This window comes from Spea bombifrons, chromosome 11 (assembly GCF_027358695.1).
Source record: "Spea bombifrons isolate aSpeBom1 chromosome 11, aSpeBom1.2.pri, whole genome shotgun sequence".
NCBI lineage: Eukaryota > Metazoa > Chordata > Amphibia > Anura > Pelobatidae > Spea > Spea bombifrons.
Window position 1 is genome coordinate 11,528,780 of NC_071097.1, and position 18,260 is coordinate 11,547,039.

General features: G+C 40.4%; 1 protein-coding gene and 1 pseudogene across 1 annotated transcript; one reads left to right on the plus strand and one right to left on the minus strand.

The window, feature by feature from the left end:
* Positions 1–1,983: 1,983 nt before the first annotated feature.
* WNT8B (Wnt family member 8B) lies at positions 1,984–17,802 on the minus strand. Its single transcript, XM_053450248.1, has 5 exons — positions 17,776–17,802; positions 13,286–13,424; positions 10,861–10,986; positions 6,065–6,207; positions 1,984–2,791 (listed from the first exon to the last, which is right to left on the minus strand). The coding sequence occupies exons 1-5, from the start codon at positions 17,788–17,790 to the stop codon at positions 2,228–2,230; spliced, it is 987 nt and encodes a 328-aa protein (XP_053306223.1). The 5' UTR covers positions 17,791–17,802; the 3' UTR covers positions 1,984–2,227.
* Positions 15,812–15,991, plus strand: LOC128469525 (uncharacterized; annotated as a pseudogene).
* Positions 17,803–18,260: the final 458 nt, after the last annotated feature.

The following is an 18,260-nucleotide window of genomic DNA, read 5'->3' on the forward strand; positions in this document are numbered from 1 at the left end:
GCCTATAGCCAGAATAATTTGAACAGCTATAAAGTTGGTTTGACAATTGGAATATAGAAAACACTGCTACGTTTTATTAGTCTAGTAGACTGGAGCGCAAGACTTAAAAGGCGCTGTTCCACTTACAATGCTAAAATTAAAACTTTCAGAACTAAATGCAACATTAGAAGCCTCTTCCCTAGAATGTAATTATTGATATTTCTTTTAGGAAAAACTTAATTTTCATATAAAATAAAGACAGGCCCTGATATCCTATTGCCACAGAAATGGACAATGCCTATTTTGTGTTGTTGTATGTGAGAATATTAAAATTGAAAGATAACATGCTAGAGATTCATTAATGGCTTGTGCAAGTGGACAGCAAATTTTTAAGAAAATACATTTTAACAAGGGAGAAAAGGTATTTCTGTGTTTTTGCTGTTTAGTTACTATTTGGAAAATAAGCTAGACTGTGTTTCCCAGGATAATGAACTGGTGCAATGAATGTTGCTGCTCAGAGTCAAGCCTCCTGGGGCCATTTCCTATGCTATAGTTTTATGATTTTTCAAATTTATGATTTCCAATTAATATTATCATTATAAAGCAATGTGAGTTCTATGATGCTTACTATAACAACAGCTGGTCAACTGTAGTTATGTTTCAGAAAAGGGGTAGACTAGATAGAACACATTTCATCCTACATCCTACGTTTCAGTTCTCAATGTTTGCTAACATTTTTAAGCTGCTTCAGGTCGGACTGATGGTTTGCGAACAATTTTGGACAGGAGACAGGAACAGGGATGCAGTAACACAGCCAGTGAAAGAGAGGCTGCTTGCAGTTTGTGAGCACCCAGAGAGAAAGCTGCCAGTGAGACAAGGGGGGTGGGAGAGGAAGGGAGTGATAGAGGATAAGGGATTGAAGGAGTATGTTTGTATATTTGCTGATTATAATGATAATGCATGTATAAATGTGTGTGTTAGTCTGGGTGTGTATGTGTAAGTGATGTGAGAGGAAATGTGTGTTAGTGTGTGTCAGTGTATGTGTAAGCTTGTGTATGTGTGTTAGCATGAGTGTATATGCTTGTGTGAGTGTGTGTGCATATGTGTGCCAGTGCATATGTTGGGGGCAAGGGGCTGATGGAGGCTTTATTTGCCCCCACCAGGCCAGAAGTTGCAAGCCCTTTGAGCTGTGGAGGACCGAAAAGTGAATACACCTCTGGTTATACAGTAAATATGTTTTGGAGCAATGAAAGCCCTTTAGTCACTAGTGGTGATTCTCATTCTTTAGTCACTGGTGGAATCCTTGACTAGACTAAGTACAAAGTTAAGTTAGGTTTTAATAATAGGAGAGGAGCGGTTGTGAGCATAAAAATCACCATTATGAAATAAATAGTTTTAGCTGTATAGCCTGGGTTGGCAATATTTAATGTACTGTATCTAACTAGAAATAGGGGGTGTAGTCATTAAACATTTGAACCCCCCACAATACGACATATTCTCACTGACACTGCGCACCGGAAAGTGGTGTCATTGCAGTCCACATAGCACAGTAAGTCCACCATGTGGCCTGCAGCTACCTCACTGACACTGTACCCAGGAAGTGATGTCATTTCTATGCTTGCAGCTCAGTGAGTAGCCTCCCTCACTGTGCTGCACACACGGAAATAAGGTTGCTTCCCAGTATGCTGTCTCAGTGAGGGAGCATAAAGGACTGGCTATGAAGGTCATTCGGGAGATAAGCAGTGGATATGGTAATTACCTCATGCGAGGAGGTGCCCTTTTGTCTAATTGCTCCAGTGACCTAAGTGACCTAAGTGCCTTAGGAAATCTTTTATCATTAATTTCTTGAAGAAGACGTTCACTGGGTTAAGAAGCTGAAATGTCCAACTGTTCTGCAAACCCAATATCTGCACCAATTTTAGTAATTTTACAAATATAGTTTATTTTGTTGTAAGGCAATGGCCCCAGGAAATTTGAACAGAATGTGTGACTGAAAGACTTAAATTTTGTAATATGTCTCTATTTCGATATTCGCTAGTTATCTGTTAATTACACCACTACTTCTTTCCTAGGGGTATGTTTGTGCACAGGCATGGCAGTGTGGCATAATGACATGTACACTTTAAATTATCATTTCTTCCTGTACAGTTTTTTTTCTTCTTGTAGCCAATGTATGAATGCAATTTGAAGGTCCAGTTATAAAAAAGGCACTATATTATGGGTTGTCATAGGATTATAAAAGCACAGTTCACATGTTCTTTAGCTTTATTTCTTTCTTGCGTGTTATACCGCCTCCGCTCCTCTCCCGTTTTTCCTTTTTGACACAAAAATACTTAGTCACACTTTTTCTGCACTGTTCGCATTTCACTGCACAGCACCAGTGGAATTTACAGTTGCAGCTGGATACCATGTCTGCTCTTCTCTCCTCCACCACCAACCCACAGTCTCCGCAAAGGCGCTTACAGCTTCTCTTCTCCCACTTACTGAGCATCTTACCTCTCTTGAGACATTCTCTGCCCTCTGTACCCAAAAGTCCTAGTGTTTTGTTTTCCAGACAGTAGTCAGGAGACTCTTCCAGGTGAACCAGCTCTTTTTTGGAAATCGAACTGAATGTTTCAGCTATGGCCCCTCTGCTAGCTGCACTGTTACCAGCTCCTTGTAGAAGATCAACCTTTAGAGCTTTGTGGTATTTTTCTTTTAAGTAATAGCCCACCTCTCTAAACTCTGGTAGCTGGAGCCAGCAGGTTTGTGTAGTGCAACTTCCTGAGACACCGTGGCATTTGCATGTCCGTTTCATGGTACTTTTCACAGCCTGAAAGAAGAGGTAAGTGTCAAATACACCATCTGTTTCAGCAACATTTAACAAAATCATTGACTCTATATAATATTAAAATTGAATCCTTACAAAAGCAAATTTCGTCATGTTGAGATAGGGTTATTTAATACCTTCTTCATGTACCTTTATATTTTATTTTCCATGTGTCTTGTGTGAAATGGCAATGTAGGTGTGATGTGTTGGTGTATATACATTATATGTATTGAGACACCTGACCATTACACCAACGGTGTACATTCTAAATATATCAAGTTCTTCCACACCAGACTTGTCTTTATGGACCTGGGCATATGGAGGAAAAAGGGCCATCCCCAAACATGTCCAACACTTGATGCCTGCAGTATACTGTACTTGGGACTTTTAAACCGCAGGCCTTATATGAGTTGCTCAATGTGTTGCAGCCAAATGTTAACATCTAGCCACAAATACCTCTGCAGTGCATGGCTTAAAGATAGTCATGGAATACAAAAGGCTATTTAGTTGCCCCTGTGGCCTTGTTCAATAGGGTCTGCAAAACGAGTAGTGTCTTCCAGATGAAATAGCTGGCTTTTGGCAACTGTGAAGTCTATCCACAATCTTCAACTTCATGTTCAAATGTAAAGAGTCTCTTCATTCTTCTGGACCAGGTCAATTTCTTTTCCAATGCCTTCTACTGTTGCAGTATAGCACTACATTGGTCAGCATTTCTGCATATATTCAATGTGATTTAATGTCTTCTTTTCTTTCTCCTCTCCTTGGTCCAAAGCTGGGACAAAATTGGGAAAATAGAAAATTTACCCTTGAACTTTCCCTTCCTACCTGGGACAGTCAGAGAGGGTGCTGGACAGAACTTACTAGACAGAAAGTGCCGGAGAAGCAACACAGGTAGGCTACAAAAAAGGTAGCCAAAAGCTTGAAGAACATCCAGGACATAATATGTAATAAAGCATAAGAATTAGGATATTTGGTTGAATGCTTGGTCTTAGCCTATGCCTTTTGTGAATTATCACCAGTGTCAAGTAGCTCATGATTATCTTGCCAAAGAAGACTTTCCTGGCCCCCAGGAATAGTCCGGCGCTCAACATGAGATGCTGGCACCGCGACAGAGTGACGGAGAGTAAGGGGCGTCGAGCGGTTGCTGAGAACTTCACGAGCAACCGCTCGGCGCCCCTGCCCGGGACTTAGATTAAAGCATCGGGGTTTTTTTTAAACTTTATTTAACATGAATGATGTTAAATAAAGTTAAAACAAAAACAAAAAAAAACCGATGTTTTAAGTTAAGTCCTGGGCAGGCGCCCCTGCTACCATGGCGCCCTGTGCGGTAAGGCCGGCCCTGGATATAGTAGACCAGTCTCTGAGTTAAAAAAATGGCAAAAGAGTAGGACCACACAAGGGTATCTGAAAACAGACATTCCTGACTTTTAAATCCCATGCCACTACAAGCCACACCCCCATAGCGAGACTCAGACTCCATTCAAATACAGTTGGGTGTGTGATCCCTAATCACACCAGGCGTTGATGATTTGACTCAGTCTTTGTCTGACTTATCAGAATGTGAGTTTTTTTATTCATTTTTTTTAAAATTGCTATATTTTATCATATAGAATGCACTATTATTATTATTTTTTTTCTTGTCATTTTTTCATGTCATTTATTCTACATAACCCATTGGGGTGAGAGTGAGTTACGTTTATATTTACTTCTGTCGCTCCACCAACACCTGTCTTTTATCTTGTTGAAGTGTGGGAGAGTGGGATTCCCACGGAGTGTTGTAGCGCATGTACACTTTTACCTGTTGTTTTTTTAATAATTTAATAGTTACATGACCCTGCTGCCTTCCTGCTTCTCCTGGGCGGTAAAAGAGAAGTTGTTCGCACAGAGTGCCAGAAACCCAGACGTAAGCAGCAGCCTCTGTGGAAGTCTGAGAGCAGCACTGAGAGATGTGCAATTCAGCTAGTGAATGGGGGAGGGTTTATGAATGAGTATCTATGAATGAGTAAATGAATGTTTGTGAATGAGTAAATTAATGAATATGTATGGAAGCATGGCACAGGGAGGCTGTTTGAGGCTAGGATGCCACAGGGAGGCTCTTTGGGGCAAAGATATCACAGGGAGGCTTTTTGGGGGAAAAGATTCCAATCTGGGTCCTGTAGATGCAATTTGGGTGCCAGGACTGACATGATACTAAAGGGGAAGGCAATATGCAAGGGTGTGAGGGCATTTATTCACAAGGGGGTGCTGGTTGGGTGTATCATATAAATCAATACTAAAGGGGGGCTGGGTGGTAGGATAAATATTCAGTGTGGGACTGGCCGGGGCATTCGGGTGACCACATCAGCCATGTTTTCCAGGGCACACATAATTTTTACATATTGTTGACCAGCCCTACAGTATGGGCATTTTATCTGTCTGTGGCCATTACATAAATCAATACTAAATGGAGGGGCAGGCTGGAGGCATAAACACACATAGGGTTGGCTGAGGGGATAAACAAGGGGGCAAAATCACAAAAGGGGGGTCAACAACAAAGCAGTGTGGAAAATACATTTTTATTGTTGTAGCAGAGCCTGTACTGGTGTGTGTGTGTTTGGGCAGAGCCCATCGTGGTGTGGGTGTTTCGGTGTTGATGTGCCAGAGCCTGTCCTGGTGTGTGTGTAAGTGGGTGTCAGTGTGGCAGAGCCTGTCCTGGTGTGTGTGTTTGCTCATCTGTTTCCTGGCACTCTACTTACTGTAGAAATAAACTGAACTATTTTATTTTTGCTTATCTAGAGCTAAAACACCCTCCTGAATTTATAGTAACTTCAGAGAACAAAACATTATAGGCCTAGAAATCAGTGAGAGGAAAAGTAAAGGTATTGTGTTATTTCAATCTGCGTATATTGTTAAAAAAGGATTTGTCGCACTAAATTGCAGCTTCAGACGTCCCTTATAATGACTTTTTTTAAAAAATGTGCTGATGTACTCCCAATCCTTTTACATAAGATTCTATCCTATATTATCTGTCTAGCACTAAAGTCATCTTTATCCAGTACACATGGATACCGAGGAGTTAAGATTCTGTCTACTTTATTTATTTCCATAAAAAGGCACCTCAGCAACAGGCTCATGATGCTCTTAATCCAGCCATGCATGTGTCCTATCGATTGCACCCCATTCAAGCATTGAATTCTGAATGAACCACTGCATGCTACAGAAGGATTGTCATAGACGTAAGCAGATTAGACAGAACACCAATCTTTATAAACTTATCAATAGATGGGTTCCGTGTACCTTCCGTCCTGCTTCATTATTATGGAGATTCATGGCAGCTCTGGCATCTTGTCCAGTCTCAAGAGCATCCACAAACTGCTTGGAAATGGCTTCTCCAAAACCGACATTGTCGCTGCATCCACCCCATAACCATCCTTGACCACCTGTAAATGTCAACAACGAAGGCAAAGAACATATTAACCCCTTTGTGACGATGGCTGATTTTATTTGTTGTACCCTTTGTGGCTGTTTTAACAGTTCTGTGGTGCTCGTGTTTAGCGGTAGTTTTCTTCTTTCCTATTTATTGGACAAATACAAGACATATATTGTTTTTTTGTTTTCTTCTAAGACAAGAAGGGCTTTCTTTAGATGTCATTATTTTGATTGTATCATGTAATTTACTACAAAAAAAGTATAAAATATCATGAAAAATGTAGAAAAAAAGGACTTTTCCTGACTTTTACTTTAAAAATCTTTTACTTATCTATAAAAGCTAATGAAAAAACCTGCTAAATAGATTCTAGTATTTGTCTTGAGTTTAGAAATACATTTTTTTTTTTTTGCACCTTATAGGGAAGTAGTGTTTTGCTATTTCAAAACCATTTTTTTCCAAATCTGGTGATTCTGCCCCCATGTGCTATTTGGAACATCTTTAAAGTCGCCTAATGCAGTTTACCTCCATTAAACCATAAATTTTTGGGCACCCCAGTTTGACAATAGTCTTTGTCAAACTTTGTAGTAATTTGCAGCTCTTGGTATATGTCACTGTCAAACAACATCCCAAAGGGATCCCCCGAGTACAGTGACCATGCCTGGCTGTTTGGAGGCTAAAGGGCCCATGCCCTATTTGGGAAATCTTTGAGCCTGGCAAATTCAATGTACCCAATAAAACTTATTGCTTTACATTGTAGCAGAGTGTCATTTCTTCAGTGTTGTCACATGAAAATATATAATAGAATATTTGCAAACATGTGAGGGGTGTACTCACTTTTGTGTACAATGTACAGCCTGTATGACAGTGTAAATTTGCTGTCCCCTCAAAATAACTCAACACACAGCCATTAATGTCTAAGCATTGGCAATAAAAGTGAGTACACCCCTAAGTGGAAATGTCCAAACTGGGCCCAAAGTGTCAATATTTTGTGTGGCCACCATTATTTTCCAGCACTGCCTTAGGGTTACTCTTGGGCATGGAGTTCACCAGAGCTTCACAGTTTGCCACTGGAGTCTTCTTCTACTCCTTCATGACGACATCACTGAGCTGGTGGATATTAAACGCCTTCCGTTTGAGGATGCCCCGCAGATGCTCAATAGGGTTTAGGTCTGGAGACATGCTTGGCCTGTCCATCACCTTTACCCTCGGCTTGTTTAGCAAGGCAGTGGTCATCTCTGAAGGGAGGGGATCATGCACTGCTTCAGTATGTTACAGTACATGTTGGCATTCATGATTCCCTCAATGAAGTGTAGCTCCTCAGTGCCAGCAGCACCCATACAGGTCCAGACCATGATGCTCCCACCACCATGCTTGACTGTAGGCAAGACACACTTGTCTTTGTACTCCTCACCTGGTTGCTGCCACATACGCTTGAAACTATCTGAACCAAATAAGTTTATCTTGGTCTCATCGGACCACAGGTCCGAGTAATCCATGTCCTTAGTCTGCTTGTCTTCAGCAAACTGTTTGTGGGCTTTCTTGTGCATCATCTTCAGAAGAGGTTTCCTTCTGAGACAACAGCCATGCAGACGAATTTTATGCAGTGTGCGGCATATAGACCGGAGCACTGACAGGCTGACCCCCTACCCCTTCAACCTATGCAGCAATGCTGGCAGCACTGATATGTCTATTTCCCAAAGACAATCTCTGGATATGACGCTAAGCACGTGCACTCAACTTCTTTGGTCGACCATGGCAAGGCCTGTTCTGAGTGGAACCTGTCCTGTGAAATCGCTGTATGGTCTTGCCTACCGTGCTGCAGCTCAGTTTCAGGGTCTTGGCAATCTTCTTATAGCCTAGGCCATCTTTATCTATAGCAACAACTCTTTTTTTCAGATCCAAAGAGAGTTCTTTACCATGAGATGCCATGTTGAACTTCCAGTGATCAGTATGAGAGAATGTGAGAGCGATAACACCAAATTTAACACACCTGCTCCCCATTCACCTTGTAATACTAACAAATCACATGTCACAGGGAGGGAAAATGGCTAATAGGGCAATTTGGACATTTCCACTTAGGGGTGTACTCACGTTTGTTGCCAAGATTTAGACATTAATGGCTGTGTGTGGGTGTTCATGATGGATGTAGCAGCAAAATTAAGGCACCAAAGAGGTGTTCTGGGTGGCAAGACAAAAAGGAACAATGGAAGATGAATTAACTGTGAAAATGGATTTAGCTGAGTGAAAGGAGCATAGTGTGAATATATAGTACAAAATTGACAAGGCAGATTAAAACATCCTTCCGCTATGCTCAGCAGTTTGGGAGCATTGTTGATGATGCCTAGTTAGTATTATGTAAAAGTGTTCGAATTTCCAGCCTCATAAAAAGCATGTTGTGGTTGGATTTACTGTCTCAAAAGATGATGTAAGGGTGGCGTTGTAGAGTGAGGTAACTAGGTTTAGGAATAGGTCAAGATGGGAGAGTCAAGAGGTAGTATTTTAACAAAGAATTGCTAGAGATCAAGAAAGTGAAGGTTTATAGATGAGTGAGGTTGTTCAGAGGTTTAGGAAGAAGTAGAGGGCACAATAGCAGAGCAGTATAACATGTGGTGATCATAGAGGATAAAAGAATGCTTGGAGATTAAATTTAAAAAATAAGCCCCAAGCTATGTCTGTTCTTGTCAGTAAAGGAGTACAGTTTTGGCTAAAAGTTTTCAGAATGACACAAGTATTGGTCTTCAAAAAATGTTGGCTGCTTCAGTGTTCTTAGATATTTTTGTCAGATGTTACTATGGTTTACTGAAGCACAAGCATTCAGTTTATGCAAATAGTCAATATTTTTTTCAAGACCTCTGTATTCCACCCTGGCATGTCCATTAACTTCTGGGCCATATCCTGACTGATGGCAGCCCATTCTTGCATGATCAATGCTTGGAGTTTGCCAGAATTTGTGGGTTTTTGTTTGTCCACCTGCCTCTTGAGGATTGACCACAAATTCTTAATGGGATTAAGGTCTGGGGAGTTTGCTGGCCATGGACCCAAAATGGTCTCAGGATGCTTTACTGTTGGCATGACACAGGACTGATGGTAGCGGTCACCTTGTCTTCTCAGGATAAGCTTTTTTCCGGATGCCCCAAACAATCGGAAAGGGAAATCATCAGAGAAAATGACTTTACCCCAGTCCTCAGCAGTCCAATCCCTGTACTTTTTGCAAAATATCAGTCTGTCCCTAATGTTTTTCCTGGGGAGAAGTGGCTTCTCTGCTGACCTTCTTGGCACCACGCTATCCTCCAAAAGTCTTTGCCTCACTGTGCATGCGGATGCACACACACTTGCCTGCTGTCATTCCTGAGCAAGCTCTGCACTGGTGGCGCCCCAATTCTACAGCTGAATCAACTTTAGGAGACGTCCTGGCGCTTGCTTGGCCACCCTGACGCATCCTTCACAACAATTGAACCTCTTTCCCTGAATTATTTGATGATCCGATAAATGATTGATTTAGGTGCAATCTTACTAGCTGCCATGCCCTTGCCTAGGGAGCCCTTTTTGTGTAAAGCAATGATGACAGCAAGTGTTTCCTTGCATGTAACTATGGTTATCAAAGGAAGAACAATGATGTCAATCACCCCCCGCGTGTTATTCTAAGTCAATCAGCATAATAGAGTGCTCTCCAGCCTTGTCTACCTCAACACTCTAACCTGTTATTGACATGATGTCAGCTGGTCCTTTTGGGGCAGGGCTGAAATGCAGTCGAAATGTTTTTTGGGGATTCCGTTCATTTTCGGGATTTTGCTATTCATCTGATCACTCTTCACAACATTCTGGAGTATATGCAAATTGCCATAATCTAAACTGAGGCAGCAGACTTTGTGAAAATTAATATTTGTGTCATTTTCAAAACTTTTGGCCCCAACCGTAAGTAGACTGTGACACCAAAGGATTATATTTTAGGCTCTAAGGATGAGAGGCACTATTAAAAAGCTATCCTGAAAAGGGATGAAAAAAGTGACCAGGGGATTGTAGAAAGGAGGGAATGAACAGTTGTGAGCATATTACTATTGAGGTTTCTATAAAGCGTAGTAGCAGAGGAATGTGAAAGAGGTGGAGATGAAGGCAAAGAATTAAGGGTGATATCCACAGCTCCTTAAAGAAAAAAAAGAATATGAAAGAAAATTCAAGTAGAATTTGTAAGAGACGATAATTTGTGAGAGGATAATGAGGACAGGAGTAGGAGAAAAGGGTAGAGGAAATTAGAAGGAATCTCTAGACTGTAAGCTCTAAGTTTGAGCAGGGCCCTCCTCACCTGTTGTCTCTGTTAGTCAATTTATGTTACATACTACTTGTTATGTCCTGTCTACTCATTGTACAGCGCTACGGAATTTGATGGCGCTATATAAAACAATAAATAATAATAATAATACACGTGTGCACATGTAGAGGCAAGGAACAGTACAAACCGTTATTGTAGCAATTGGCCCAGGATTGGTGTAATATTGATTCCAACTTATACAAATAAAGGCAAAATTATTAATTCTCAATGGTTATTATTTACTGACTATAGCACAAAATGGGATTTAAATTGCTGCTCACGGAAGATAATGTCCACATTATCCCCTCTGGCAGTCCAAGATATAGCACTACACCTACAAATCATTTTTCTTACCAGGTTGCCCATTTCTTGTATCATCACAGCCGCAGTTATCAAAATCTCCAAGGCTGCAGTTCCTTGTCAGTGTATACATGACTCCTGCTGAGCTGATGGCATGCACAAAAGCAGCTTCACGATTTGCTGTAACATAAAAAGGAAATGCACCAGTAAAACAATTGTAGAAAAAAAGTTTTAATTTTAGTTTTCTGACATTTTATCTTATGCAGTGCATTTATAGGAAATGAATAAGACATGCTTTTCTCCACATGAGACATCATACAAGCCATCTGAGGAAGGGCCGAGAAATTGTTAATAATTCTGTACCTGTTGGTACTACAGAATATAAATAAAATCAACATTAACATTGCACAGATTGTAACCTATAAACAAATCTTTAAAATAGATAACAATATATTTAGTTCTTGAAACTATTATTTGCAGATTTGCAGATTATAAGTTTGTTTCTTTCTTTTTTTAAAGTTAACCATCATTTAGGTCATTAAGCATTTTCAAGATGTAAGAAACTATTGGTTAAGAATACATGTTTTAGGGATTTTACAAATATATTAAATCCAAAGCCTCACAAAGGAATTTGCTTTCAGCATGTCCGTGTAATCAACTTTGGCACATACACCATCTTCTTTATTGTTTGTTTTTTTTTTTTTTGTTTTTTTTTTGGAGGGGTCCTTCAAGGACTAGTCCCAGTTATTTAATATGCAAACAAAAATCATAAAAAGTTCAAGAGAAGAGATCTAAGACACTGAATGTAGATATCCAAAAGGACAGTGCACAAATGCATACAACAGCAACATTTTGCCAGTTGTGTGATGTTAAATGGTATTTGTCTCCTAGATGGGGTAAATCCAAGAGGTTGATTTGTCACTATAAAATGAAATTTATACAAGATACATTTGCAGCAACGAAAAATAATTTGCAATCAGAATCCTCTTCTCTAAAAGACAAGTGACAATTGTATAAAGAACACTCACAGTTGGCAAAGTTTTGTCTACTGACAAATCAGAAAAAAGTTGAACATTTCTAAAGGTTTCCTTTTGTTGATGTAACTAGCTATATTCAGTGCATTCTCTTAATTGTGTCTAGAAAAGTTGTCAGTTATAACTGGGTGCATCACTGAATTATAATTCTCCTATAAAATGGAATGTGTTTCATAGAACAATATTATTTGTGTATAAGTGGCCTTTGTGCAGGCAGTTCTCAGTTAGTCAGTTAGTGAATCCTACAGGGTTAACTCAAAGGAGTACATTGAATCCAGAGAACTAAATAGGTAAACCTTTTAGTGACTAAAATGTCGCTTTTAACTCCTTATTGCACATAAGCTGCCAGTTAGGTGTGATTCAGAAAAAAATATTTAAAGGAATTTTGGGGGCTAATGTCAATTTAAAAATGAAAAACCATGCAAGAGCCCTTAGTGTTGTTTTGTAACATATGTTGAACATGTAAAATAGTTATTTTTGTAAATACTATATATGACAAACCTAAAAAACAAATCCATGGTGTAGGACCCAAAATGAAAGCCCATGAAAAAAAAGCGGCTCTAAAAATGTAAATCATATGGAAAGAGGTCTGAAACCATAGGATGTATGGTGAAGATGGGCCTATGAAAGAAATAAAACTCTGACCTGGTGAAATGAATCCTGTAGGAAGTGAGGTTCCAGACTGCAAAGGGTGATTTGGTGAAAATGGGTTCTGGAGATGAGATAAGGAGGTCCGGTTGAATTGGGATTCCAGTCTAGAGAAGAGGATCCTGTTGAAATTTATACCCCAGACTGGAGAAGTAGGCACGGTTTCATAGAGACTGCTGTCTGCAGTAGAAGATCCTGTGGATTGTGGGTTCAAGTCTGGAAAAGAGGATACTCAGGAAATTGAGGTTCTAACCTCAGCCAAGAAGGGGAACAAGTAATCTGGAATATATATATATAAGAAAATGTACTTGGATTTGGATAATGTGAGAAGCGCCAAGAAGTTAAGAATCCATCAGGAACAAGGAAAAAAAATCTGGAATATCCCATTTAAGAATAAAAATTCACAAAATGTGATTGAGTGGAAAACAAACCACCACCACAAATAAAAGAATAAAAATTCTTACCGCAAAGGCTGGTATATATTTCACAAAGAAGAATGATGCAGACAGTTGTGCCCATGTGGAAGTTTTATTTTTTTTTTTTTTAAATCTGAAGTAATAAGGTCATCAAGGTGTTTTACAAACTTTAGATTTCCTTTCTGAAGAATTACCAGGCTGGTTGTGACTTTTAGTGACCAAGAAGACCAATACAACTACCCGTATGTACTGTCCAATAGAAAAAACATAGCATGGATGGCCCAACTTGTAAATAAGAAAGAACACTAGTTAGCCAAATTACATTTGTAAATCCAGGTTATCGGAAGACTTTGTACTATTATATGGGTAAGTTTTTCTTACCACTGCGTAGACCACTGTGACTTGAGAGCTGCAGTGTCCTCTCTGGGCAATTCCAACGATCCCAGGCAAACTGATATTTGCACTCCTCAATTCCACTCTGTGCTCCAGCTGCCACACTGCTTGAGTATATGAGATAAGCCTACAATAAGAAAGTTTAGAGTCACACAGAGCACATTTCTGTACACTGTACACTATTTTTTCAGTATGCCTTCATTAAATGAAAACCTCCCAATTTGTTTCATTCTCAACTGCCCTTAACTGACCAATACTTTTCTTTTTGTAAATACATGATACAATAAGTTAATTGTAACAATCTGAAAACAACATATCATACAAGTGCTTAAAACATGCCAACAGGGCCAGATTAACGTAGAGGCTGATGGAGCTGTTGTTCCAGGCCTCTACCTGAAAATAGGCCCAGTCAGGGACAGAGATTCCCTGGTCAGTCTGGGGGGCGGTGGCACACTGAAGTGACCGATCTGGCCGTACGACCACCAGGGCAAAAGCTTGCAGCAACCGCAATCGCAGGGGTTGGAACTGCAACCTAGCCAGCCACTCTAGGAAGCCTGGGCGACCCACGCAATTGCTTCTGCAGGGGCCCTGCTGCTTACCTTTGCATTGCTCGCTCACTGTGCGAGCAACATCTCTTGTACCACCAAGGGGAAGCACAAACTCCATTTAATAATTTGATAGTCACATTACATGACCCTGCTGCATTCCTGCGTCTCCTGGGCGGTAAAAGAGAAGTTGTTTGCACAGAGTTCCAGCAACCCAGACGTAAGCAGTTCAGATAGGGGATGGGGGAGGGTTATGAACAAGTATCTGTGAATGAGGGAATGAATATTTGTGAATGAGTGAATGAATGAATGAATGAGGGAATGAATATCTTTAACTGAGTGAATAAATATCTATGAATTAGCGAATGAATAATTATCTGCGAATCAGTATATGAATGTTTGTGATTGAGTGAATGAATATGTGTGATAGCATGGATGTGGATGTCAGGGGAAGCATGGCACAGGGAGGCTGTTTTGTGGCTAGGATGCCACAGGCTTTTTGGGGCAAAGATGGAAATCATATGCTTCCAATTCTGGTGCTAGGCAGGTCCTATAGATGCAATCTTGGTGCCAAGGCTTACATGATACTAAATATGCAAGGGTGTGGAGGCATTCATTCACAAGGGGGTGGGTGCTGGTTGGGGGCATCACATAAATCAATACTAAATGGGGGCTGGGTGGTCATTAGGGTGACCACATCATCCATGTTTGCCAGGACACACATCATTTTTACATATTTCTGACCTTTATTGTTGTAGCAGAGCCTGTCCTGGTGTGTGTGTGTTTGGGTGTCAGTGTAGCTGAGCCTGTCTTGGCGAGTGTGTGTGTGTGTCGGTGTGGTAGAGCTTGTCCTGGTGTGTGTGTTTGCTCATCTGTTTCCTGGCACTCTATTTACTGTAGGAATAAACTCAACTATTTAATTTTACTTACGTAGAGCTTCAGAGAACAGGACATTATAGGCCCAGAAATCAGTGAAATGAAAAGTAAAGGTATTGTGTTATTTACTCTATTTTAATCTGCGTATATTGTTAAAAATGATTAGGCGCACTAATTTGTGGCTTTAGGAGTCCCTTACAATGACTTTTAGATAAGATTCTATCCTATATTATCTGCCTAGCACTTCATTTTACACAGCATGACAACCCTCTTAGACATCCCTAACACTGTCTCTTTACTTATTGATGGTGATTTTAAATCTTTATAGATCTAATTACACTAGCACCTGACCTCCACACACTTCGTAATAAGGCCCTGTAGCAATTCATTAAACATCACAACTGCAACATTGACATTTGGTGTATTCTAAATTTCACTATGAAAGACTACTTTTTGTACTCCCATATCTCTCCTGCCACCTTATGAATGGCTCATAAAGCCATAATGCGAGGCACTTTGATACATCTGGCATCCCAGAAAAAAACAAACCAGCCGTGCCAAAGAACTTGCATTTAAGAGCGAGGTTGGTCACCTGGAATCCACACACAAAGCTTCGAGAGACCCCAAAATCTTACGCACTTAATCAATTACAAAAGCAGAACTTATTCTCTTCCTATCCAAAGCAGTCTTAAAAGCAGTCTTAAAAGCAATTCATTGGAGAGATCAAAAGTACTTAAAAAAGCAAGAAGCTTTTTTTTAGGATGCTTTTGTAAAAAGTTTGTGAAATCCCTGCTAGATATCAACCACATCAACTGTAAGTGGTATTATTCAACAGGTGTTTAGGAACAGCAGCAACTCAACCACAAAGAGCATGTAAAGTTACAGAGCACTCACAAAGGGGTGCTGAGGCATATGGTGCGCAAAACTTGCCAACACTCAGCTGATTCCATAGCTGAAGATTTCCAAATTTCCACTGGCATTAATATCAGCACAAAAACTGTGCGGGGGGAGCTTCGTGGAATGGGTTTCCATGGCTGAGCAGCTGCATGCAAGCCTCATATCACCAAATGTCAAGCTTTGGATCGAGTAGTGTAAAGCTTCTCGGCCTTTTGGCTAAGATCAAGTGTAGTCTCTCTTGTGGTGGGGAGGGATGACGCTGATCCTCTGGCCTTAGGGTTCGGGAAAGCAATGGAACCCGAGGTGAAATTGCCCTGGCAGAAATGCCGGAGTCACCGTGTGTGGCATTGCACGCCACTGCACACGGTGAGCGCACGTTTCCACTGGCGGCCTTCCAGCACTACTCGTTCCCATGTACCATCAGGTCTTGGGGTTGAGAATTATTTTTGAATCCGGCAGGCCAGAAATGGCTTGTCCTTAAATTATTTTTCTTTAATTTATATAATTCACTTTGTTTTACACGAGTGCCAATTAATTTACTCCCCTTTTGATTCACGGTTTTGAAATTCACGGCTTGGCCCCCACTACTCCATGGCACACGTTTTTGTAACCACGTTTTTGGACACTGTTTTTCTTTTTAGGAGGCAGTGAAGTCTGGACTTTGCTGGAGGAGGATTGGGAGCCTTCTGGCCTCTTCCTCTCTTCAAGAAGGCCAGCAAGGAGTCTCACTCTTCGGGGTGAGACTCAAGATCCGACCCTCCCATGGGGGGGGTTGGAATTTGTCCGAGTTCTCCGTGAGGGAACTCGGTATCGTAGTCTGGCTTCTGCTGCCTTGTGCACAGAATGCGGCACCAAAGGAGCACGCACCTCGGGCTTCCAAAAGAAAAAAAAAAAAAAAAAGTGTAAAGCACACAACTACTAGACTCTGGAAAGGTGGAAACGTGTTTTGTGGAGTGACAACAAAGGTTTTTCTGTTTGGCAGTCTGATGGGCAAGTCTGGGTTTGACAGGAGAAAGTTACCTGCCTGACTGTGTTGTGCCAACTGTAAAGTTTGATGGAGGAGAGATAATCATGTGGGGATGTTTTTCAGGCATTGAGCTAGGCCCCTTACTTCCAGTGAAGGGAAAGTTTAATGTTTTAGCATACCAAGACATTTTGGACAATGCTATGTTTCCAACTTTGTGGGAACAGTTTTAGGGAAGGCCCTTTCTATTCCAGCATGACTGTGCCCCTGAGCACAAATCAAGGTCCATAAAGACATGGCTGGATCAGTTTGGTGTGGATGAACTTGACTGGCCTGCACAGAGCCCTGACCTTAACTTAAGGGGGGACCGACATACTTTCACCAGACACAACTCACAAAGCCTTCCCAGATACATTCCCAAAATAGAGACACACCTTTGCAATATACCAGATATTACAGATATCTGTTGGCTCCCAAAACACTCCCGCCCATCATGCACTACAAGCCCACCTCTCTCACTCTCTGTATCTCTATGGGATTGCCTCTTACTTAAACATGATTGGACCATCCCATGCTCCATTTTTATTTCTGTCTACTGCAACCCAGAATTTCCAGCATCACAGAAAGCAATATAAGATCATATCTTTATGTTTGCTGAAATGACATCTCACAAATGTTCAGAATATCTCAACCTGGACTGTGTAGCACCATTTCTAGAGTGAACAGGTTCTAACATCAAACAATATTTTATGTCAATGATCCCTAAACAACCAGGGATTCTTGTTACATTATACCATTGATGCATACCAGTGTGCATTGTGTTGGGAGAACATTGTATTATCTCAATATGAACTGACTTTCATACTGGCATTTTCCAGTTCTGTACGTAATTGCCATCAATGGTATTGCAGCTAAGTTTACCCTCAATAGAGTTCACAAACACTCAAAACAATTACCATTTATAATTTGTAAATTGAATAGGTAATGTATTATATGGTACATGTTATATAACTATATTGCCATCAATTTGTTTAACATGTGTTGTTATTACTATTATAAACATATTTAGAAAAATAGAGTACCGTAATTTGTGATCTGCAATAATACTAATTCCTCAAAATCCATATATTAAATCTCATCTCTTGGAGCTTTCCATAAAACCATCAAAACATTAAGATCAAAGAAATGTATCTTACCTTCGGGCCAGTCATCAGAAAATTGTTCACTGACCTGCAAGAGACAGACCAAACCATTAAAGGGAAGAATTAAATAACTCACCATACGTGACATGTCCGGAATTCCTTGATCATAATTGTATATTGTAAGAAATCTACATAAATCATTATAATAGGTTGTGCAGACCCATTATGTATTTCATTAAAATTTTAATTAATAGGGAGGGGACTAACTAATACACAAAGACTAAGGATAGGCATTACTAAATTATACATCTTTTATCTGTGTCTTATTTTTTTAATTTTTCTGGGAATGCTTAATTAATATCAAAATGTGAGTTAAAGGACCATGAAGAATGTCCTCTCCTCTGATTTCTAGCTCTCATGCGTGCTTACAAGATTTCTCAAGGGCTGCCCCTATGCTCTGGAATGCCCTCCACATAACAAAATGATTTTACAAAATAAGACACATTTCTCACTTTTTATTATGTTGAGGGGAGACCACA